At 41.9% G+C, this 25655-nt stretch overlaps 1 protein-coding gene across 14 annotated transcripts in view; it reads left to right on the top strand.

Annotated features, from left to right (window-relative positions):
• DOCK9 (dedicator of cytokinesis 9) overlaps nt 1–3225 on the top strand; it is a 433207-nt gene extending 429982 nt beyond the window's left edge. For all 14 annotated transcript variants that reach the window (XM_073614422.1, XM_073614424.1, XM_073614413.1 and 11 more), the window contains one exon: nt 1931–3225. In XM_073614422.1, the coding sequence (XP_073470523.1) occupies nt 1931–2053 (123 nt within the window). In that variant the 3' untranslated portion in view covers nt 2054–3225. The remainder of the gene's footprint in view (nt 1–1930) is intronic.
• The last annotated feature ends 22430 nt before the right edge of the window (nt 3226–25655 follow it).

Raw genomic sequence — 25655 nt, 5'->3', positions numbered from 1 at the left:
TCTTTCTCTTCCATCCTGAGCTCTGCTGCTAAGTGGATTGCAAGAAGCTAATGCGAAGTACTTCAGGGGTTTACACTTTGCAAAAATGCCTTTAATAATATATTGGTGAAAGAAGAGTTGCATCAATTTGTGACTTTTATACCTACCCGGAGTTCAACTTTAAATAGCATCACTGTGGACTAAAAAACAGCTCTGATGTGCTGATTAATATGCAAAGCAGTCCTTAGTCAACTAACTCTTTTAATAAGATTATGTCTTAAAGCGGAAGTAACCCCATCAATTTACTTGTTTCCCAAAACAGTTCAAGACATTCTGTGAATAATAACATTCACAGTTGCTTGTGCTCTCAACCAATTTGTCAAGCCACCAAATGGCTGATATCATAACTAATCCGATGTGCAGCACCATGGCAACTGCAGATGAAACCAGCTAAGATGGCAGCTTCATTGGCTATAAAGGATAGAAGGGTTTAGTTCCATTTTAAGTCTCACAGTGCCATCCTTTTTTTAAACCCTGCACTGAAAACTGTTAAGGGATTGGAATTTAAGTCTTACTGGTTGCTGTGGGGCAGTTCAGATGATGTTTAGTAACTGTTCTTTAAAGCTGTATTAAACAAAAAACCAAAAATGTAAAATATTATAGCTTAGCAACCATTAGATCTGGTGGCTGCATTCATTTTCTTTTTGGTTTTGTTTACACCTGGTGATCTGGCCAGAAACATACCTCCTATATTAGAGTGCCCCCACTCTTGATGAAGGAGCATATGGGGCTAACTGCTACATTTGCTGGAGAGTTTGTTCTGTTGAAAAACAGACTAACTGGCTGAATCACCAGGTGAAAATAAAGAAAGCCTAAAAATAAGAAAACCAATTCAGTCATCACAACGAAGAATTGGTAAACTGCAATATACAAAAAAAGTTTGCTTATGGATTTAGTACCATTTTATTAAAGCTTTTTGTTTTACCTTCCTGCTTTATATACATGAATAGCAGTTTAATTCGCGTATTTCAACCCGGTCGTGTAAACAATGAGCTTCACAGATCTTACATGTCAGTCAGCTCTGTGCTTGTTGGCACTAAAAATCTCCCTACCAAACTTGTACATACCAGGGCCAATAAACCATCAGATTCTGGAAGGAAACCCTCTGTCATATATATATTCTACATTGGAATATAGGGGGTTTGTGTTTATCCTTTAACATCTATACCAGTGTTTCTAAACTCCAGTCCTCAAGGCGCCCCAACAGGTCATGTTTTCAGGCTTTCCATTGTTTTGCACAGGTGATTTGATCAGTTTCACTGCCTTAGTAATTACCACAGCCATTTCATGTGAGGGAAGTCCTGAAAACGTGACCTGTTGGGGCGCCTTGAGGACTGGAGTTGAGAAACACTGATCTATACAACTGTTTGTGTATCGGAGGACCTTGTGTCTCCTAGGTCATTTCCTGTGATACAGAATAGGATGTTGTGTCAGAGTAACCATAACTGGATGTTTCTCTCTTTCTTTCCTTGTGCACACATGAGCAGATGGGATGGTAATGAAGTTTGTTTTGTTTTGATCTATGCATGTTTGCTGGTCTGTTTGCTTAAGATGGTTTTTAATGCAGGAGTTGGTTTATGGCTTTGGGCTTATTGCATTTTTATGAAATGCTTAGCACAGTCGCTGTAACCACCAAAAATAGACCAAACCTTCAGTGCTTACTGTGCTAATAAATACATTCAATGGGTTAGGGGAGCAGTATATAGATTTAAAACTGTGGCTTGACTTTGATTAATTTTCCATTTCAAGAAACTGTGTGAAAGTCCAGGAAGAAAAATGTGGTTGATTGGGTTTTTTTTTTTTCATTGCCCCCCCCCCTTCATTGCACTCACTTGGAACTAATTTGACCAAAGTTTTGATTCCTTTTCTTTCTTCTGTTTGTGTCCTGAAGATTTGGTGTGGAGAAGAGAAGATCAGTGTTATGCAGAACTCACTTCACATCTTCAATGCCATAAGTGGAACTCCAACAAGCACAACAGTCCATGGAATGACCAATTCCTCCTCCATTGCATGATTGTCCTTGTTCATTTCACACCGATGCCTCACATATGGCTATCTCAGGATGCTTTGCAGAGCCCATGGTCTACTATAAATGGATGACCACTACTACTATTACAGATGTTTAGCTAATTTATATGGTTGTTGAAATATGGCTTTGTTATTGCAGGAGCCATAAAGCCACGTGTGTTTGTGTGTTACATTTGGCAATACCTGCTTTTTTTTAAAAATTACGAAAGGGGAAGAGTCTAAAAGTAATGTAATAAATATTTTTATGCTGGCTAGAACCCTACTTTAGGGCAGTCACAAGGAATAGCACAGCAGGTCTTAAAGGAGCAGATATCAAAGAATGTATAGTATATTCTATAAAACATGACACTAAAGTTTACATATAAGTTTTAAATCCAAGCACATTTAGTCTTCAGTCAGTTAACTAGTTTTTTTCCCCATTCCTCTGCTGTTTGTGTTTTAAATACAGAAGATCTTAATTTTATTTTAATGCTCAACTGGAAATAAGGTTCATATGTACATGAAATTTAGCTTAGGAACACTGAATGCTTGCTAAGGATTGTATTTCCTTGTTTGTATTATGGATTGTCTGTGATCTTCCAAATTTAACTGATACAAAATATACACGAAAAACCTTAATATTTCACCTCATCACACATTCACACTGCTTTTACTAGTCCGTCCTGAAATATGTTACTGAGTATTGAGAATGTATATATTGTTAATTGACACACATTGTTTTTTTTCTGTACATAAACGTGTTACATTTCTATGCATTTTTTTAATGTTCATTGCTGAAAACTTTTATTGTGACAAATGTGCTTATTCATTTTACCTGCTATATTTTTGTCTTTACAGTTTATTCTTGTACATAAACGAGTGCAATACAAAGATGTATACAGTCTTTGCTATGTTAGGTTTATACACTGTTCAAAAGAAAACTTTTCTTTTTGCCAAAGCAAAGGTCATGTATGTAATGTAATGGTGGTTATGAATACTGTGGTAAATGGTGGTGTTATTTAAAGCTTTGATCATATTGTTCTTTCAAAATAATAATTTAGTAATTTTATATTTGGGGAGGGGTGAATACAAAGTTTTTAATTTTATTTAACTGGAAACACAGTCCTGCTGTAATTAACATTGTGTATTACATATGTATTAAAGGAAACTGCTAATTTCCCTGTTTTATTTTGCTTTCATCAAGATTGCTGTATCATGTGCAAAAAGACCAAATTAAACTGTTCTAACATTTGGGTTGAAAACAGAGGTTTCAGTTGCATAGGTTTTATAATACATCTAATGCCACCCTGCCATGTCAAGGCACATTTGTAATGCGGAGTTCCAAACCTGGCCATACATGGATCAATATTCGGCCAGTTCAGCAGGCTCTGGACCAAGTTTTATCCCTCCATGGCCGCTCCTGTTAATGAGTCAATCTATTGATTGACTTCTCATGAATGGCCCTGCTGGAAAATTTCCATTCAAGCAACCCTTGCAGCCATTTGGCTGTAGCGCTGAACAGTGTATTCTGATGGCGGGGGAGTCCTGCTGTCAGAATTCAATGACATAATTGGGAGCATTCCTGCATACACGTTGAATGTATGGATGGGGAAATCAGGTCAGTTTAACGCTAAAAAAAAGTACAACCCATATAAAATGTTGACTTTTTCAAAATAGTTGAATGGGCAAATGATTTATCTTTATTCAGACAATGCCTACAGATATACTTCAATAAAACACTAATACAATGTGCATTTTTAACCATTTAGTCAATGAAATTATCAATGAATGTAATGATGTGCTATGGAAAAAGTCAGTACTCTTTGACAAAAATAACCTTGTGTGCACATTTTTTAGAACTACTAGACAGCCTCTGTTATTGACTCTGTAACATTTTTGACCACTCCACCTTTAAAAATTCCTTCAGTTGTAAGATGTCTGTTGGTTTTCTTACATGAACTGCCCATTTCCAATCCCAACACAGCATTGCAATGGGATTCAAATCAGGGCTTTGACTAGGCACCATGTCAATTTTGTGTTTTTTCAATTATTTTACCTTTATCGGTTTAAATTAAGATTTAATGTTTGCCCGATCAAATATGTTGCAGAAAAAAAAATATACACACACATCAAAAGCACCCATAACAATATGATTACCCACCTAATATTAAGTAGGTTCCCCTTATGCTGCCAAAACCGCCCTAACCCATTGTGGCATGAATGCCACTAGGTCTCTGAAGGCATAGTGTGGTATCTAGCACTATACAGTCGGTAGCAGATCCTCTAGTCCTGTAAGATGCTTGATGGATTGAGATCTGGAGAATTTGGAGGCCAACTCAACACCTCAAACTCGTGTTCCTCAAACCATTTCTGAACCCTTTTTGCAGTGTGCCAGGGCGCATTATCCTGCTGAAAGAGGCCACTGCCATCAGAGAATACCATTTCCATGAGGAGGTGTACTTTGTCACCAACAATGTTTAGGTAGGTGGTATGTGTCATAGTAACATCCCCATGAATGGCAGGTATTGCACTGCTTCCACTGGCTTGCCTTCTTCCCATACTGCACCCTGGTGCCATCTCTTCCCCAGGTAAGCATGGCACACGCACCCTGCCATCTACAGGATCTGAAAGGAAATGTCATTGAGTCCAGGCCACCTTCTTCCATTGTTCCGTGGTCCCATTCTGATGCTCAGATGCCTATTGTAGGTGCTTTTGGCTGTGAATATGGGTCAGCAACAAACAGCAATGCCCTTTTTTTTTTTTTTTTTTTTTTTTTCCTGAGCCAGGAGGCTCAAAAGACTTATGCAGTCTAAATGCATGCACTGATAATGAGATTTGTGTCGTAAGCAAGAAACTTTGGAGTCTATATATAAAATGGCTATGTAGAAGACTCCTGCGCTGTCAGAGGAATCCTATACTAAGGGAGTACTGCTGCAACACACAATAAACTGCTCCAGAACAGATCAAAAAAATATTGGTAATAAGGGGGTAGTGGCTGCGCTGTAATAGGGGGGAAGGGGGAGGAGTGGGGATCGACAGGGGGGTAGGACTATGCTAAAAAATAATAAAAGTCATGTGACCGTGGTGAAATAAGGTAAACTCAACTATGGGTGTATAATCAAATACAATTAAAATATAAAAGTATAAGCACAAACACAATATCTGTATATATATAAATAAAATAAATATATATATACCAGCAAAAATCATATGCAAGGATAGGTGAATCTACTAGGAAAAAGGCATAAATCAAAAGTCTATCGTGATAACATAAGAAATACCTCCAATAACATTACTAGAACCTTGTCTGTAGCACAAATATAAAATGATCAACAAATAAATCCACACATGAAATAATAAATAATGTGAATACAAAGTGAAAAAAGGTGTCCATAAACAGTAGTCCCAGTGATTGGTGTTGCGGGACACCAACACCAATCACTGGGACTACTGTTTATGGACACCTTTTTTCACTTTGTATTCACATTATTTATTATTTCATGTGTGGATTTATTTGTTGATCATTTTATATTTGTGCTACAGACAAGGTTCTAGTAATGTTATTGGAGGTATTTCTTATGTTATCACGATAGACTTTTGATTTATGCCTTTTTCCTAGTAGATTCACCTATCCTTGCATATGATTTTTGCTGGTATATATATATTTATTTTATTTATATATATACAGATATTGTGTTTGTGCTTATACTTTTATATTTTAATTGTATTTGATTATACACCCATAGTTGAGTTTACCTTATTTCACCACGGTCACATGACTTTTATTATTTTTTAGCATAGTCCTACCCCCCTGTCGATCCCCACTCCTCCCCCTTCCCCCCTATTACAGCGCAGCCACTACCCCCTTATTACCACTATATATAAAATGGGTATAGTAAAGCATGACCCCCTTTAAAATCACATTTGTTGCTTTGCAGGCTGAAATGAAGACAAGACAGAGTTTTTGTTTTACCCACCTGTATTTACACACATTTCTTGTGTGCAACTTATAACATTAAAGTGAAAGATATAACACCAACATGTCAGAAAAAAAAACTCAAAAGCAGAGTTGGAAAAAGGATTACCGCCCTCCTAAAATTGAAACTCAATCAGCTAATCACCTTGACTTTCAACTGTTATCAGCTGTGGTTATTTTGACTAGCTCAGCATGAAAAGATCTTTCCTGGAGCATTTCTGTCCCTGGTAGTGCAAGTGAAGCAAACAATCAACTATGCGTGGCAGGGCACTGTCAAAAGATCTCTGGGATAAAGTTGTGGACAGGCACAAGTCAGGAGATGGATACAAAAAAAAAAATGTCAAAGGCTTTATCAATGCTTAGCTGCACAACAAAGTTTGTTAAGAAGTGGAAGGTATTTGGTACAACTCAGATCCAACCCGGATCAGGACGTCGCTCCAAACTGGATGAAAGAGCCAGGAGGAAATTGGTCAGAGAAGTTACCAAGAGGCCTACAGCAATTCTGAAGCAGTTGCAGGAATTTATGTCAAAGAATGGTCAGTGTGTGCATGTGACAAGAATATCAAAAATTATCCACAAAGGTGGCTTGTATGGGAGGGTTGCAAGAAAAAAAGCCACTCCTAAAGAAAGTACACATACGGTCACCACTGAACTTTGCCAAAATGCACCTTGAAGATCCTGAGTCCACATGGAAAAAGGAGTTATGGTCAGATGAGACTAAAATTTACTTATTTGGCCTCAACACCAAATGATATGTCTGGTGGAAATCCAATAGCTTGCCGTCCAAATAACACCATTCCTACAGTAAAGCATGGAGGTGGTAATATTCCCTTATGGAGGTGTTTCTCTGCAGTAGTGACTGGAGCACTTGTCAGGATAGAAGGAAAAATGGATGGGGCAAAATACCATCAAATTCTTGAGGAAAGCTTGCTGCCCTCTTACAGAAAGTTGTCAGTGGGAAGAATGTTTACCTTTCAACATGACAATGACCCAAAGCACACAGCAAAAATGACCACACAGTGGTTGAAGGAGAAAAAGGTGAATGTCCTTGCATGGCTTAGTCAGAGCCCAGACTTAAACCCCATTGAAAATCTGTAGAATCACTTGAAGACTGCAGTCCACAAACGGTCACTATCAAATTTAACTGAACTTGAGCAGTTCTGCAAAGAACAGTGGGCAAATGTTGCAAAGTCTAGATGTGTAAAGTTAGTAGAGACCTATCCCAACAGACTAAGGCTCCTTTCACATGGGCGCTCCGCTGATCCCCGCTAATCAGGCAGATGACGGGTCCATGTCTGCTCCGCTGGGCAGAGAGGACACGGACACAAACCCGCTCACCTCTATGGGGCAATTGGACTGCCTATCCATTTCCATCAAATGCTATCTGATCTGCCAGGTGGATGGGGGGGGAAATAGGGCCACCATGTGTCTGCTGACATCCACCGCTCCATAGAAGAGACTGGAGGGTCCGATCAGGTCCTCCTAAAAAACTGACAGACGGAGCTGATCGGAAAGCCTGTGTGAAATCAGCCTAAAGGCTGTAATTAAAGCAAAAAAATGGTTCAACAAAATACTGACACAAAAGGGTGATTCTGTTTTTGGCTTTTTTTTTTTTTCCTGACGTGTTGGTGTTATCTTTTACATGGATGTTATAAGTGGCACTGAGTAAATACAGCTGGATAAAACAAAAACTGCCTCTCTTCATTTCAGGCTGCAAATCAACAAAATGTGATTCTTTTCTATACCCACTGTACATGCAGTATTGTAGTCCCAAGTGTAGCCACTGCACTCTGAAGTAAAGAGGAATTCACAGATCTTGCAGCAGCCCTAAATCAAAACAGTGTTTTTGACTATGTTTCAGTGATGTTTAGTCCATCTTTCTCAAGATACTGCAATTTGGAAGTAAATAGGCCATATAAACCCAAAGTCCCAACAACACTACCCTCTTGTGATGACAGCACACAGTGTAAGAGTAAAAAGCCAAAATAAATCTATACGGAAATGGCTCCTGCATAAATAAAAAAGGTCAACGCAGAAAAGGTGGAAACAAAGCATATTATAAGCACTCACAAGATGGCCACCGTTGCACATGAATAGCACCCTACACAGGACAAAGACAATGGATCCACAGATAACACTGACTGTGCACAAAGATAGTAACACACACAGATATGCGCGTACGTAACAGTTCTCCACAACCAGACAGAAGAAACCCAAGGTGTCTTTGGTACCCGGTTTCATAGAGAAATGATGGGCAGAACAGTTAGTGGTATATATGCTCCCTGACTGGATGGGTATCTAGTTGATGGCTCTCTTTATACTTGTGCGTTCTGACCCTGATCTCCTTAGTGACCTATATGTGCTAATTGCTATGTTTTGTCATATTTTGCCATTTACAGTATGTGCTATATGTGATTGATTCTTCTGTGTGGTGTTCTGGGGGTCCAGACCCTTTTTCTTTATTGGAAGCTTTACTGGTTTTTCCGCTCCCTGTGTTAGGGATGGCATGTTCTTTTTCCAGTGGTGGTAGTTTCCGTGTTCACCACCATTTCTCCTCTGAAACTATTCATATAACTGAGTCCTCAGGTTTCTTGTCTTACATTACTTATCTGTGTGTATTCCTGTCATTGTGTACTGTTGGTGTTTTCTAAAGGACCTCTTTCCTTGTCCTGTGTAGGTTGTTATTCACACTGTTACACCTGTACACCTTTGACACCTGGGGTGTTACGCCTTGCGTAGTGTTTTTTGTGTGACTGTTTTGTAATTTTTCATTTGTTGCTTTGTTGTCCTAGCACATTGCTTGTTTACCCACATTTATGGGTGTTCCATTTCTGCCTGGTGCAACGGCGGCCATCTTGTGAGTGCTTATAATATGCTTTGTTCCCACATTTTCTGATTTGGCTGTTTTTGTATGCAGGTGCCATTTCCATACAGCCTTATTTAGGCTAGGATGGATTTTTAGCTTTTTTGATGGACTATTGTGATTTGTTCCGTTTTGTGATCTTTCCTTGACCTCTACCCTGTATGTGTCCTTTTATCCTTTTTGTTATTGGGTGGGACTTTGGGTTTATTAGTCTGTTCACTTTCATGTTGTAGTGTCTTGAGAATGGACTGAGCTTTATAGACATGTTGGCAAAAACTATCACTGTTGTTTTGATTTACAGTACCTGTGAGTGCCTGTATAGCCGTTTTGGATTGGTATATTCAGTGTATGTGTATATTAGGGATCGACCAATTTTCGGTGGGGGCGATACAGGTATCGGTATCGTATCTGCAATGAAAAAATTATATCGGTCGACCCCTAATGTGTATGTGTGTATATAGATATATATCTATATCTCTATAAGAGAGTTAAAATGAGAACAGGCTTATCTGGGTTAGTCCTATTGTCTTTCAGGCCTGGTTTACATGGGCTTCTGCTTGTGTAAGAACACTGTGTGCAGCAAAGCTTTTATAGCACGCTTTAAGAAGTTTTGTTTACAGCCTTTAAATGACTCTTCCATTAGAGTCTGGGGCTGTTAAACACAGATCTTAATTGAAGTACTGACTGTCACTTTGATTAAGCTGCTAGCAGGCTTTTACCAAGCTTCAGGTACTGCTGAAGCCTGCTAGAAGTTTTGTTTAACCACTTGCTGTCCACCCTATAGCAGTTTTACAGCTACAGGGCAGCAGCTGTGCACCAGATCATATAAAAATATATATATATATATATATATATATATATATATATATATATATATATATGTGTGTGTGATCCCGCACTTCAGCCTGCACTGTTGTATGAACAAGGCCTTTAAAAGGAACTCCACAGAGGCATGGCAGAGGCACAAATTAAGATTCCCTTTAGGTAGCGAAGGAGCTTCTGTGTGTGCACCAAATTCAAACCGCAAAATAAACGGCAGCAACTTGGATTCATTCATAAATAGCAAAAAGGAGGTACAATTGGACAGAGCAATGCATTGAACAATACAAAAATTCTCCAGCACGAGAGACCTTACATACAAATTAATGCATCATAGATTATATGAACAGATTGCTTATTTATAAATCTAAATAACATTTTAGGGTTTATTCAAATTACTTCATAATGCACCCTCCTCACCAGGGGCTCTTGACTGCTTGCGGTGGTTAGATCTATGATATGAAGTAACTCAAAGTACCACTTTATATCTTAGGCTTCATGCACACTTGACCGTAATGTGCTGCGGGAAACCGCAAAGCGAGGAAAAATCGATCAGCGGTTTTGCCTTGTTTTGCGGTTTACCACTACCAGCGGTCAAAGCTTTTTCTTCCTAAACACGATACTTCCGCGTTCAGCAGAGGGAGGTTAAACCTCCTCTAACTGCAACAGCTCCTAAACTCTGCTGAAAGCCTTTGTGTACATGGACACGCAGGCTTTTATGGAGCAAAAAAAAACGCCAAAAGCTCCTCAACTCAAGTTTAGGAGCTGTAGTGTACATAAAGCCTTAGAGATGTGAAACAATCAATGGTATGCCAAATTGGTTTTCTGTTTCCATTTAAAGATATTGGTGAGCCCCCATCCTGTCCCATTTCTTAAAGCAGAACTCCGGGCAAATTTTTTCTCATGTCAGTGTTGCTGATCTCCTACCTTCATCAAGTATGTCACCCATGTTCTTCTGAGCTCAGTAGTTCCTCTGCAATAGGCTGTTGAACTTGCTGTGAAAACGTTATTGACTGGTGACTTCTGCTTGTAAGACCGCTGACTGCTAGTCCTCCCGTAACCTCAGCCAGTGGTCTTACATGCCCAGTTGTAGTCCTCTGAAAGCGAGCAGGGAGAAAGCAGACATGTAGTAGGCGGAGGGGTTCTCACAGCTCTGGTCTGTGCCGCCCATGGAGGAGGTGTCCTCCTATGCTCCTGCTAGCAATCCACCACTCCACCTCCACTCTGTCCCCACTGCACCGCCCACCCGCCTGTTATCTCTGTGCAGAGCAGGGGATATTATCAGAAATGACTTGTATGACACAGCGGGGATCTCCCACTGTGTCAGGTATTGTATATGAGAACACCGATCGCTGATCTCCCGTCAATATAGGAACAGTGCGCTATCAATCATAATACATGCAGGCGATCAGTATTTATATATATATATATATATATATATACACACAAACACAATACCTGACACAGCCAGAGATTCCCTCTGTGTCATACAAGTAATTTCTGATGATAATCCCGACTCTACACTGGTGGTCCCTGCTGACATGGTGGCCTGACGTTTGGCACTGGTGGTCCCTGGTACGTTGCACTGGTTTGTATTTATAAGGCTGTAACCTATCATACCGTGTGTTACCGAGTAGGATGGCTTGCTGGCTGCAGAATGAAGGGTGTGATTTGTGTTGATGTGGGCGAGTTTACATGTACAAGCCTAGTGTACCCTCCCACATTCACTCTAATCCCAAGGATTCATGGGAAATGTAGGCTGAAAACAGTTAGAGAGAAGAGGATATGATGCAATCCCTGTTCTACCACCACCTCCTTGCCAGAATACAGGCTGCATTTTTTGAATCACAGGGCTGACTTCCTGAATATTAAATTAGCCATCGCTCTTAAATGATAAGAAATTTAACAAATGTAATAACTGTTTTGTGTGGGGGGTGTACTAATAAGGGATTTTTTTTTTTTTTTTTTTAAATCCCAGACTTCTGCTTTAATTTCCCCATCACAAAAAGAACGTGTCAAATAAAGACCAAGGGAGATTGGTACCAGCTTTCTGGACCTACAAATCTAATCTCTCCACAGTTCCATATGCTGAGCAACTGTGCAGGAGCAGAATTGATTGCATACACTGAGTCCAGTGGTGTTTTTGGGTATATGTAACATCTGCCTACTTCAGCAGATCTTGAAACTACATGACCCTATATACAGACCTTCATGTAGCTCCCAGTGTATTGACATGCAAATGCCTCTGCAGCTAAGATCTTAGCATGGAAACAACAACACTCTTTACTCTGAAAAGTGCAACTGATTTATGAAATCAGGGAATAAGTTGTACCCCTGATGGAGGTCAGATAACAAACGGTACCCAATGCATTGTTTGGGAAGTGTACCATCTACTCTGTAAAACATGTTCTATGAGGATGCTTCTTTCTAGAAGGCAAAGGGTTTAAAGAGTTTCCAAATTAATCACCTATTGAAAAGGCTTCTAAATAGGAAGGGCACAGAGAAAGGATTTACCCCCTTTCAGACCAAATTCAGATTTAATTTTACCACTTCAAAGAGCAATTGGCAAAGTGATTAAAATCCCAACTGGACTCTTAAATCAGATAAATACATTATTGCTTGTTGTGCATACAAATTAAATATGTTCAACGTCTTACATAGTTTCTACTCCCCACAGACTTGAGTAGAAAAGCTTGTCCCCTGCCAGCAGATGTAGAGTGGGCCCTTCCTTTCTGTAGGGAAGCAATGATCCCTTGTGCACCTTATTAAGTCAGAACTGTAGCTCTACAATCAACAGTTTCATGCTCCACTCCAAAGACTCCAGAGCTTATTGCTCTGTACAGGGTGTGTCTGGCTTCTTCGAAAAAGGATATTACTGCTTTCCCACAGAAAGCAAGGCTCCTACTCTGTTCCCAGATAGCAAGGATAACTTGCCATAAATTTGTGGAAGTGCTGAAGTCTGGTAACTTGCTGCACATTTTCACTGGCAATTTGTACACTCTCAGAGAACTTGAAGCACAAGTTCTAGTTGACACTTTTCCAATTTGAAGCAAATTTGCGTGGCAAGTCTCTAGTAAGAGCAAAGTTGCAGCTGTAAGTGTACAAGAGCTCTGCAACTCTACAGCATGAAAATTCAGCCACAGTGGTGGGATTACTTTTGCACAACATTACTGAACCAGAACAGCAGCAGACTTGCAGAATGTTTGCAAAGAAAGTTGATCTGGAGTCATGCAATGCGAACTGCAGCTAAATGTAAACAAAATATTGTCGCCAATAAAATATGCAGAAAAAAAAGTGTGGGGTCCCCCCCAATCCATACCAGGCCCTTCGTTGCTTGAATATTGCATAGTCTATGAGTAAATGTTCTGTGTCCTGTACTGTATGATTAAGATTAAAGGAATTTGACTTACCTGTAAATTTCTTATCTTGAAGTACAGTACAAGGCACAGGCCCCTCCCTTCTGCCTTGATAACGCCTTATAGCGTGCTAAAATACTGGAGTCTCACAAAGTGGGTTGGATTATATGGGTTATTATGTGGCGAACGTTTTTGCCATAGTCCAATCACCTAAAAGTAGCAGTATATTGGGTCTGTGAATTGTGAATTAGTTTTGTGCACATTTATCATCAGTTTTCTGTTTTTGGAAGAGGAACCACAACAATTTATTTTTTATATTTCTTCCTTAACCACTGTCATACAATCACACACACACACACACACATATATATATATATATATATATATATACACACACACGTAATTGTGTTCAAGTGGTTAGACTGGGGCTATGGCTGCAGTTGTCATCCATAACCCCAGTATTACCATTTTTCAGCCAGCGGTTTCCCTGTCCCTGTAAAAGTGGTCCGAGCGACTTATTAGCCACTGGATCACAGGGGGAGGTCTTCACCCCCCCCCCCCTTCTGCCTCTCCTGGCTCTCTTATGCCATCGGCACTGAAGCCAGCAGTTCCGGCAGCTGATTATAGAACTGATCGGAGACCAACATCTCTGATCATATATAGTCTAAGAAAGCCATTTTCAACCAGGGTGCCAAGGCACACTAGAGTGACTTGGCAAAATACCTAACAATTGCTCAAAAATTGTATACAAGCCAGTGGGTGGATCAAGCCTGCCTTTTTAATTACACAAAGCCAGAGGTTTAATTGTGCACCATTACAATTACATCATCGGTAGATAAGGAGGACATCAGGTGCCTGCCCAGCATCCTTGTCTGTCCCTCTCTGTTAGCACTGGGGTCACATTGGTTAAGTGATAGAAACTGAGGGCGAAGAGAAACAGCACCAGTGTGTAAATCACCTCTAACGAGTGTCTGATGTGTCATGTTTCATTCTTTACATTTTAGGATGGGGTGCCTCGAATTTGTGCATAATTTTAAAGGGTGGCTTGACTGACAAAAGGTTGAGAAACACTAGTCTAGGAGATCAGAAGCGAAGAACATTTTGTCACTTCCAGCTAGGGCAAATTTAAACAGAGCTATTTTTTTTTTAAAAGCATGAGATCAATGTTTTATTTTTAATCTCCTGCTTTCAAGGGTAGAGGAGAAATCTGGGGTCCTAAAGACCCCAGATGTCTCCAGAAAGAGAACCTTTCATGCTTTATTGCTATCACAGGTGATGTTTACATTTGTTGTGACACCAATAAAAGTGTTAAAAAAAATAAAGGGACAGTGTAAAAACAAAAAAAAAATGTTTTTAACACACACCACGACCCACGGTGCTCACGCACAGAGGCAAATGCATACGTAGGTCACTCACGCATATGTAAACGGTGTTTGCACCACACATGTGAGGTATGAATGTTATAGCGAGAGCAATAATTCTAGCTCTAGACCTCCTTTGTATTTTAAACTGGTAACCTGTAAAAATGTTTAAAGCGTTGCCTATATAGATTTTTAAGTATCATAGTTTGTCGCCATGGGTTATATATTGTGTTTTTTGCATTAAAATTCATGCACAAGTATGTAAATAGGCTTCAGGTATTTGTTCCAGACTACTGACTCACAAATGTGATGCTAGTATCAAGATTCACTTTAATGCTTATTTTAGGTGTGGTTAAGTTACAACCGAGAGTAAAGACTTTCTGCATACCGTATACCGTATTTTAAGACGCACTTAGGTTTTAGAGGAGGAAAACAAAAAAAAAATATTCTGAACCAAATGGTGTACTAAAATATTTACCAGTGCCCATGAAATGCAGCCTGACATGTGCCAAAGAAATGCGGCCTGACCATTGCACATACAGTCAAGCATGGTGGTGGGAGTGTCATGGTCTTGGGCTGCATGAGTGCTCCCGGCAATGGGGAGCTACAGTTCATTGAGGGAACCATGAATGCCAACATGTACTGTGACATACTGAAGCAGAGTATGATCCCCTCCCTTCGGAGACTGGGCCACAGGGCAGTATTCCAACATGATAACGACCCCAAACATACCTCCAAGACGACCACTACCTTGCTAAAGAAGCTGAAGGTAAAGGCGATGGACTGGCCAAGCATGTCTCCAGATCTAAACCCTATTGATTGAGCATCTGTGGGGCATCCTCAAACGGAAGGTAGAGGAGTGCAAGGTCGCTAACATCCACCAGCTCCGTGATGTCTTCATGGAGGAGTGGAAGAGGACTCCAGTGGCAACCTGTGAATGCCTAAGAGGGTTAAGGCAGTGCTGGAAAATAATGGTGGCCACACAAAATATTGACTGAGCCCAGTTAGGACATTTTCACTTATGGGTGTACTCACTTTTGTTGCCAGCGGTTTAGACATTAATGGCTGTGTGTTGAGTTATTTTGAGGGGGCAGCAAATTTACACTGTTATACAAGCTGTACACTCACTACTTTACATTGTAGCAAAGTGTCATTTCTTTAGTGTTGTCACATGAAAAGATAGAATAAAATATATTTACAAAAATGTGAGGGGGGTGTACTCACTTTTGTGAAATACTGTAATGCAGCCTGACCATTGCACATAAATGCAGCCTGACCATTGCACATAAATGCAGCCTGACCATTGCACATAAATGCAGCCTGACCATTGCACATAAATGCAGCCTGACCATTCCCATTCCAATTGACCTGTGCCATTGCTCGGGCTGCTCTGTCTTCTATCTCAGCCGGTGGCAGGCCCAGCCGGGAGATCGCCCGGCGCTCACGAGGGCCTGGGATGTCTGTCTTCGGTACTAGCATGGCGGCGGGGGGTGGTGCCTGTCGTATATTCACACCATAAGACACAGAGACATTTTCCCCCATATTATTTGGGGAAAAAGTGCGTCTTATGGTCTGAAAAATACGATAATTCTGTAGTGTACTTCATATATTTATTTAAAATAACAGGGCATTTTATTTAGATCATTTTAATTCTACCTGAAAAATATAAGTTCTGTGGGACTATCAACCACTTCAATACCGGACACTTTTACCCCCTTCCTGCCCAGACCAATTTTCAGCGCTGTCATACTTTGGATGACAATTGCGTGGTCATGCAACACTGTACCCATATGAAATATCTATAATTTTTTTTTCACACTAATAGAGCTTTCTTTCGGTGGTACTTAATCACCTCTGGGTTTTTTATTTTTTGTTAAATAAATGGAAAAAAGGCCAACAATAATTTTTTTCATTTCTGTTATAACATTTTGCAAATAAATAATCTTTCTTCATAAATTTAGGCCAACATGTCTTCTGCTACATTTCTTTGGTGAAAATAACCCTAATCAGTGTATATTATATAGTCTGTAGGAAAGTTATAGAGTCCTCAACGTATGGTATATATATCTGATAATTGATCAATCCTGATGTACAAACACTCCCAAAATGACCCCTTTTTGGAAGTTAGACAGTCCAAGGTAAATACATGGGCGATCCGATCAGGACCACCTGTCAGTTTTTCAGGAAGACCCAATCAGACCCTCCAGTCTCTGCTGTGGAGGGGCGGATGTCTGCTTACACCTGCCTCCATCCGATCCTGTTCGCCAAAAACAGACAGATGGTGGTCCTATTCTCCATTCGTCTGGTGGATGGGAAGGAAACGGATAGGTGGCCCTATAGAGGAGAGCAGAACTGTGTCGGTGTCCGCCCGGCATAGCAGAGGAGACACAGCCCCGTCATCCGCCTGCTCAGCGGGGATCAGCAGAGAGAACCCCGTGGAGCAAGCGGATTCTGCTTCACGGAGGTGCCCATGTGAAAGTCACCTAAGAGGCATGGTGAATTTCTTTATCGTACATCACGGGACACAGAGCCATATTATTAACTATATGAGTATATAGGTACCTTTAGTTGATGAACACTGGCACACCCAAGACAGGAAGTTCACTCCCTATATAACCCCTCCTCCTACTAGGAGTATCTCAGTTTTTTCGCAAGTGTCTAAGGTGTTGGTCACGAGTGAAGATATGCTCTAAAGAGCTCCGCTGGAGGGATCCTTACTGGATTTAAACAGCCTCAACAAACTGGATCCAACCAAAGTGCCACTGAGGCCAAAGTGGATGGTACCCGGGCCTCTTATAGGAAGAACGAGTTTTTGCCTGTAACGCCTCTCCTTGGAGGGCTGGACCCCGGAACCCAGTGCTTTGGTCATGCTCACATTACCATAAAGTTTTCCTGGCAGGGTGCTATACAGCTCCAAGGGAGTGGAACCCCGATAAAAAGGGACCCGGTCCTTGAAGGTTTGCTAAACGCAGCCAGCCACGATGGGTGAAGGTTGCATCTGTCTGTTATCAGCAGAATCCTGCGGTGAGGATAAGGTAAGGGAAGAAGCCTAGGAACTGTAAAACGTCCACCTATGGTTTTTCTTCCTTGAGTAAAATGTTGTCATGCCTTAAGTTCTCCACTAGAGGGAGTAAATGCACATACCTTTTTATGTTGCCTCTCAGTTCAGCTCTGTGTCAAGCAGCTAAAACAGCATGTGTGTGGTCTCGTTCATGCAGCATTGTTCAGGGGGATTCCTATCCAGGAAAAAGTTTGCCATTACTGCACTTTTCCCCCCTGAGGGAACTAAGGGGCTGGGAGGTACAACAGCAGTTTGTACCCCCCCCCAACCCCACCTTCCTCGGGGGGGGTGCAGCGGCTTTCCCTATATTGTATTTTTATGTTGCCTTGATCCAGCCTCCCCTCCCTCCCCTCCCCTCTCGCTGGGTCTGCCGACTGACAGACCTGAACGCCGCACGCGCGGGAACTGCTTGGAATTTTAAAACGGGGGGGTTGATGAGCGGAGGAGGCGTGGCTTAAGCATGGCGCCGTGTGCGGGACGTAGCGTCCACAAGGACACACAGCGCAGGTGCTGGGGACACCGAGCCCAAAATACAAACTCATTGTATTGCTAGACTATTGCTCAGCAAGTAGTGCATTTATTTAGTGCCTCTGCTTTTGTGCTTAGAACTATGCCTCCCAAAAAGGCTGGTGCAAACACCTCAAACAAGGTGCCTAAAGCATCACCCACAGGCGTTGAGGACTCTAGTCATGCATCCACATTGTCATCTTCTCCTGAAATACCAGAAGTGGCTAGCCAGGGTGAGCTATTGGAACCTGGGGGTGTTGCAACTGCTTCTAACATCTCAGCCCCTGTATACATGACTGAAGATGCCTTTTCCTCCGCCCTGCTGGGGCTAGAGGAGAGAGTAGCGGCTTTAATCGCATCTTCCATTCAAAGGGATAGGAAGCGTGGTTGATCTCTCAGTCTCTTACAGAAATGGTTCGTTCTGCTTTCAAGTTGCCCCTAATTGAGTCAGCCAAAAGTTCAGTTTCTTCTTTGGGTTCCTTAAGGCTTTGCATGTGTTTCCCGTCCATGCATTAAATAACAGCTTATTTATGCTGAATGGGACCATCCAGGTTAAGCATTTTCTCCCTCCAAAAAGGTTTTCAGTACTTTATCCCATGGAGGAGAAATTCACCAAAAGATGGAATGTACCAGCAGTTGATGCTGCCATATCCAGTGCGAATAAAAGTCTAACTTGTCCTGTAGACAATGCTCAAATGCTTAAGGATCCAACAGAAAAAGATTGGAATTCCTGTTAAAATCCTCTTTTTCTTTGGCAGGTGCAGTTACTCAGCCTGCAGTCGCTGCAATAGGCATCTGTCAGTCCCTGAAGGACCAGTTTAGACAGGCCCTTAAGGAGGTTCCTGTACAACAGTCCCGGGACTTGGCTTGGGTAGTGTATCACCAGGCCTCCATGGCTCAGATCTGTAAGGCCGCAACTTAGTCTTCAGTACATACATTCACCAGTTTTTATCAGGTGGATGCAGGGCCGTCTTAAAAGCATCATGGGCCCCTGGGCAAAGTAATTATCTGGGGCCCCTACAATGGAGACAGCGCAGGTAAACAGACATCAAGTAGGTAGGAGGCAGACAAGCGGAGCTTCCCCTTTTGGGTGGAGCTCCGCATTAACTACATGAACAATCATTCTGTACATCTAAGAGTGGGAAAATACTACATACATAAAGTAACAAAGCTGTCCTGTGCATATAATATATCTGCTAGATTGATGCCTCCCCAGCACTATGGCCCCTCTACACCCTAGATATCCCCCCAGCACTCTGACTCCTCTACACCCCAGATATCCCCCCAGCACTCTGACTTCTCTACACCCTAGATATCCCCCCAGCACTCTGACCCCTCTACATCCCAGATATCCCCCCAGCACTCTGACCCCTCTACATCCCAGATATCCCCTAGCACTTTGACCCCTCTACACCCTCGGTATCCCCAAGCACTCTGACCCCTCTACACCCCAGATATCCCCCCAGCACTCTGACCCCTCTACACCCCAGATATCCAACCAGCACTCTGATCCCTCTACACCCCAGATATCCCCCCAGTACTCTGACCCCTTTACATCCCGGATATCCCCCCAGCACTCTGATTCCTCTGCATTCCAGATATCCCACCAGCACTCTGACCCCCCTACACCCCAGTTATCCCCCCAGAACTCTGACCCCTCTACATCCCAGATATCCTCCCAGCACTGTGACCCCTCTACACCTCAGATATTCCCCAAGCACTCTGACCCCTCTACACCCCAGATATCCCCCCAGCACTCTGATCCCTCTACACCACAGATATCCCCCCAGCACTCTGATCCCTCTACCCCCTAGATACGTAAACTATTGGCGCTATATAAATCCTGTATAATAATAATAATATCCCCCCAGCACTCTGACCCCTCTACATCCCAGATATCCCCCCAGCACTCTGACCCCTCTACATCCCAGATATCCCCCCAGCACTCTGACCCCTCTACATCCCAGATATCCCCCTAGCACTCTGACCACTCTACATCCCAGATATCCCCCAGCACTCTGACCCCTCTATATCCCAGATATCGCCCAGCACTCTGACACCTCTACACCCCAGATATCCCTCCAGCACTCTGATCCTTCTACACTCTAGATATTCCCCCCAGCACTGTTACCATAACATACCTCTTGTATTGTGACCCCACTACATCCCTGATACCCCCTACAATGTGGCCTCTCTACATTCCGGATACCTCTAGCACTATAGCCACCCAAGCTATCCCAAGCAGTGCTACCCCCTATACGCCCCTGATCCCCCCTCAGCATTGTTTTCCCCATACACCCTTGATATCCCCCAGCACCATTATTCCATCCATGTGGTACCCCCTTTTCCAGTGGAGATACAGTGCTTGTAAACTTTTGGCTATGTGCCCACCTCCAGCGCTGGACTCACCTATACCAATCAAGCAGGCAGAAGAAGGGACGAAGGAGGGAGCATCTCTCTGGGCATTCCAAGCCCTTCGGTGCAAACAGTGCTGGACAGCTGGGCTCACCATGACACCATCCACAGTGCCACTTCTGCAGGTGGGCTCTCAGTGCTGCTGACCCAGCAGCTCCCACTCCAGCTCCTACCCCGCAGCCTTCGAGTCCCGAGCTTTTAAGCTGCATGGGGTGGAGTCAGAGCATCACTGGTGCTCCGGCCCTGCCCCTCCCTGCTGGCTTTGAAATAATAGGTATCGTTCTGCACAGCATGGCACTGTGCTGCAAGCCTGCCTCCCCTTTGTATCCATCACTCTCAGTGCCATCATGGGGCCCCCAGTTTCGGGGCAGTGTGGGCTCAAGGACCAGCTGCTTTGGGGAAAGTGCAGGGGCCCCTGGGCAGTGCTCAGGTGTGCCCACTCATTAAGACAGCCCTAGGTAGATGTAAAAAGGCATGAGGATATCGCCTTTGGGCGCAGTGTGCTGCAGGCAGCAGTATAAGTCCTCAAGTCTGGTGGTGCCCTACGGGTTGTGTCTCCCTCCCCTCAAATAGCATTGCTATGACACGTCCCATATAGTTAATACTATGGCTCTATGTCCCGTGATGTACGATAAAGAAAATAGGATTTTTATAACAGCTTACCTGTAAAATCCTTTTCTTGGAGTACATCACGGGACACAGAGGTCCCTCCCCTCTTTTGGGATTTGTGTACATTGCTTTGCTACAAAAACTGAGGTACTCCTGGTGGGAGGAGGGGTTATATATGTGAGTAAACTTCCTGTATTGGGTGTGCTAGTGTCCATCACCTGAAGGTGCCTATATACCCATATAGTTAATACTATGGCGCTGTGTCCCGTGATGTACTCCAAGAAAAGGATTTTACAGGTAAGCTGTTATAAAAATCCTATTTTTATGAAGTTGTAATGTGTCATACATTTTTGGAAAATAAAGAAATGTAAAAAAAATGTTTTTCACAATTTTTAAAAAATGTTTTAAATACTGTAACCAGTGCAGTACAGCATCATCATATAACTGTTGTGGCGGTGATCAGGGACACTAACTTGTGATGGTATGTAAAAAAAAAAAATTCTAATTTGTTTTCTTTTTTTATTACATTCTTTTACCTTTCTATTTTTTTTTTTTTTACATACAGTGACAAGAGCAATACAGTGTTACCATAGTAGGTGATCAGTATTTTTTTTTTTTTTTTACACAATATGATTCCCTATAACTGTGAATTTGACTGTTATAAGCAACCATTTTTTCTGAAAAAAAGCATTCAGTGTTTACTATTGTGATTAGCTGTGATTGGCCACAGCTAATCATATGGTACAGATGGGCTATGATTGGCATGAATCACAGAATTAATTACAATAAATAGCATGAATCAAAGCCTTTCATTGTGTACAATTGTCATTATGAAAAACTTTGTATTAATTGCAGTTAAAGTCCAGCTCCATCCAAAACTTGTGGTGTTTAGGTTTGGACAGAATGGGGAAGGTTTAGAACCTCTGTTGTGTTTTCACTGCTGTCTGATTCAGGAACTGAGAGAAATCTCCCTTCTGGAGACACAGACAACAGAAAAGTTACCTATTTATGGCTGGAGTTGGGCTTTAACTGCCTAAGATCCAGCCTCCGCAGTTTTACTGCGGCAATGTGGCTCGATCCCGCGAATCGCTGTTATTGTATGTCGGCTCGTTCACGGCAATTTGTAGGCGAATGCGTGCCTACTGGCCAGCGGGGGAGCCAATCGGCGGATGGGGTGGACTCGATGTCCACTGGCCACCCCCAATAGTTCCCCGCAGTGACAGAACAGGGATCTGCCTCTCTAAACAAGGCAAATGTCCATTCTGACAGGGGAGATCACACAGATTCTGTCTTTCTGCTATGCAGGAAGACGGATCTGTGTGTTTCCCCAGTCACACAGTCCCCCATACTGTTAGTAAACACACCCAGGGAACACATTTAACCCCTTGATCGCCCCTGATGTTAACCCCTTCCCTGTCAGTGTCATTAGTACAAAAACAGTGCATATTTTTAGCACTGATTACTGTAATAATGTCACTGGTTCCCAAAAAAGTGTCAAAAAGTCAGTTAGGGGTCCGATCTGTCCACTGCAATGTCGCAGTCCTGCTAAAAATCGCCACCATTACTAGTAAAAAATAAATAAATATACCATAAATCTATCCCCTATTTTGCAGACGCTATAACTTTGGGGCAAACCAATCAATATACTCTTATTGTGATTTTTTTTTACCAAAAATATGTAGAAGAATACATATTGGCCTAAACTGATGAAGAAATTAGTTTTTTTACATTTATTATTTTGAATATTTATTATCGTAAAAATAATTCATTTTTTTTCAAAATTGACGCTTTTTGTGTCTATAGCGCAAAAAATAAAAACCGCAGAGGTGATCAAATACCACCAAAAAAACACTCCATTTGTGGGAAAAAAAGGGCCTCAATTTTATTTGGGTACAGCGTCGCATGACTGTGCAATTAAAGCGACGCAGTGCCGTATCGCAAAAAATGGCCTGGTCATTAAGGGGGAAAATCTTTCGGTTCTTAAGTGGTTAATTTCATTCATAGTGTTAGAATGTTTATAAATACTGCAATTTGATATTATATACTCCATTAGACTTTGTAATGAAATTTAGTTAAGGTGCCTTGTACTTTCTCGTGTCTAGGTATTGTGCTTGAGTCAGACAAGCTGCAATTAAAAGAAATAATGTCATGGATGGCATAATAAAGCGGACATTTGCGTAGACTATGGACAATAACAAAAAATGATACATTCCTAACAAGCAGTAAATAAGCTTTAAGTCATCCCTGACCTCTCTAGCTTCATGTACCTCGAAGTAAATAATTCTCAAAGATCACAACAAAGTTGGGTTTCATTTAGTTTAGACGTTTGCAGGCACCTAGTGTTTGTTTACTTTGGAAAACTGACAGGCTGACAAGATTCTGCTCTCCATGAGGAGAATGAAGCTGTGACTTCAAAACTATTGTGAATTGATAACTTTCTCTACAATACCTACAACTACAAAGGTGAATAAATGTGGCTTTTTAAAGTGCTTTTTCTGCTTGTTCAAAATTTGTAAATCCTTTATTGTGAAAAGTCTGGGCACAGGTTTACTTTGTGGTACTGTGTAATGATTGGTGTGTGTGTGTTAACATGAATAGAATGTGACCAGTTGGATCCAGCATAAACATAGAGAATTAAATTCACTAATAATAATTATTATGTAAAAAAAATCAATTAAACCTTGAATTTTTTATCATTAAGAAAATAGTGACAAAGGTTCTCCTATGCAGTTAGTTATAAAATTGTTACATTGTACTTTAAGGTTCCTAAGCTTTCTTCTTGAATGCAAAATAAAAAAGTGAATAAAAGAAACTACTTTTGGTCTGTATGATGTATTGCCAGCCCAGCTGAGTGACCCGGGATCCACCACACATCTTTAGAACAATCACAATATTTAATCTTTCCCTGGTGGCCAAGATCAGATGAACTATTCTTAAGCCGGTTATAGTTGTGTGGGCAAAAATGCCTTGTTGATGTCAGAGAAGAATGGGCAGACTGTTTCAAGATGATAGAAAGGCAACAGTAACTCAAATTGTCACTCGTTACAACCAAGGTATGCAGAATACCATCTGTGAACACACAACACATCGAACCTTGAAGCGGAAGGGCTACAGCAGCAGAAGACCACACCGGGTGCCATTCCTGTCAGCTAGGAACAGGAATTTTCAATTCGCACAGGCTCACCAAAATTGGACAATAGAAGATTGGAAAAACATTCCCTGGTCTAATGAGTCTCGATTGCAGCTGTGACATTCAGATGGTAGGGTCAGAGTTTGGCGTAAACAACATGAAAGCATGGATCCATCTTACCTTGTATCAACGGGTCAGGCTGATGGTGGTATAATGGTGTGGGGGATATTTTCTTGGCACACTGGGCCCCTTATTACCAATTGAGCATTATTTAAATGCCATGGCCTACCTGAGTATTGTTGCTGACCATGTTCATCTCTTTATGACTACAGTGTACCCATCTTCTGATAGCTACTTCCAGCAGGATAATGCACCATGTCACAAAGCTCAAATCATCTCTGGTTCAAATCAACTGGTTTCTTGAACATGACAATGAGTTCACTGTACTCCAATGACCTTTGGGATGTGGTGGAAGATTCACATCATGAAAGTGCAGCTGACAAATCTGCAGCAACTGCGTGATGTTATCATGTCAATATGGACCAAAATCTCTGAGGAATGTTTCCAACACCTTGTTGAATATATGCTATGATGAATTACGGCAATTCTGAAGGCAAAAGTGGGTCCAACACGGTATTAGCAAGGTGTACCTAATAAAGTGGCTGGTGAGTGTATTTTGACAGACGCTGTGTGGTATTGTGTAAAGATACAGGTAATGGCAGGGGGAGAGTGGTCCTCAATCAGTCAGAGCTCCTCTTGTGAAGACATGGGCTTCAGAGGCAGCAGGTCTAGGCCTGTCTGGCCTCATAGACAGGCACACCGACCAACAGGCTGAAGTCTGATAGTAATGACAGTGAGACACTGTCTTAAAGGGAGATATTGTTCTTGACAAGTGGATGGGAAGTTGGCAAGTCAAATCTCTTCATTTGAAGCAAAATCTCACAAAATGGTAGGATATTTGCCAACTTAATTTGGTTGGGGTTAGTCAGCATTAACAATATACACTGATCAGCCATAACATTATGGCTGCCAACTCAATATTGAGTAGGTCCTCCTTTTGCTGCCAAAACAGCCCTGAGCTGTTGTGGCATGGACATCACTAGACCTCTGCAGGTATCCTGTGGTATCTGGCACCAAGCCATCAGTAGCAAATCCTTACATCAAGGTAACTGTAGGTTGAGAGGTGGGGGCCTCCATGGATCAGACTTGTTTTTCCAGCACATCCTACAGATGCTCGATGAATGATCTGGAGAATATGAAGGCAAAGTCAACACCTCAAACTCGTTGCGTTCCTCAAACTATTCTTGAAACAATTTTGCAGTGTGGCAGGGCATAATACCCTGCTAAAAGAGGCCACTGCTTTCAGAGAATACCTTTTCCATGAAGGTGTGTTCTTGGTCAGCAAGAATGGCAGGACCAGCAGAACATTGCCCAAAGCATTATACTGCCTCTGCCGGCTTGCCTTCTTCCTATACTGCATCCTAGTGCCATCTCTTTCCTAGGAAAACGATG

The sequence above is a fragment of the Aquarana catesbeiana genome, linkage group LG02 (genome assembly GCF_042186555.1).
Source record: "Aquarana catesbeiana isolate 2022-GZ linkage group LG02, ASM4218655v1, whole genome shotgun sequence".
NCBI lineage: Eukaryota > Metazoa > Chordata > Amphibia > Anura > Ranidae > Aquarana > Aquarana catesbeiana.
Note: the sequence above shows the minus strand (reverse complement) of the source record. Positions and strands in the feature narration are given on the sequence as shown.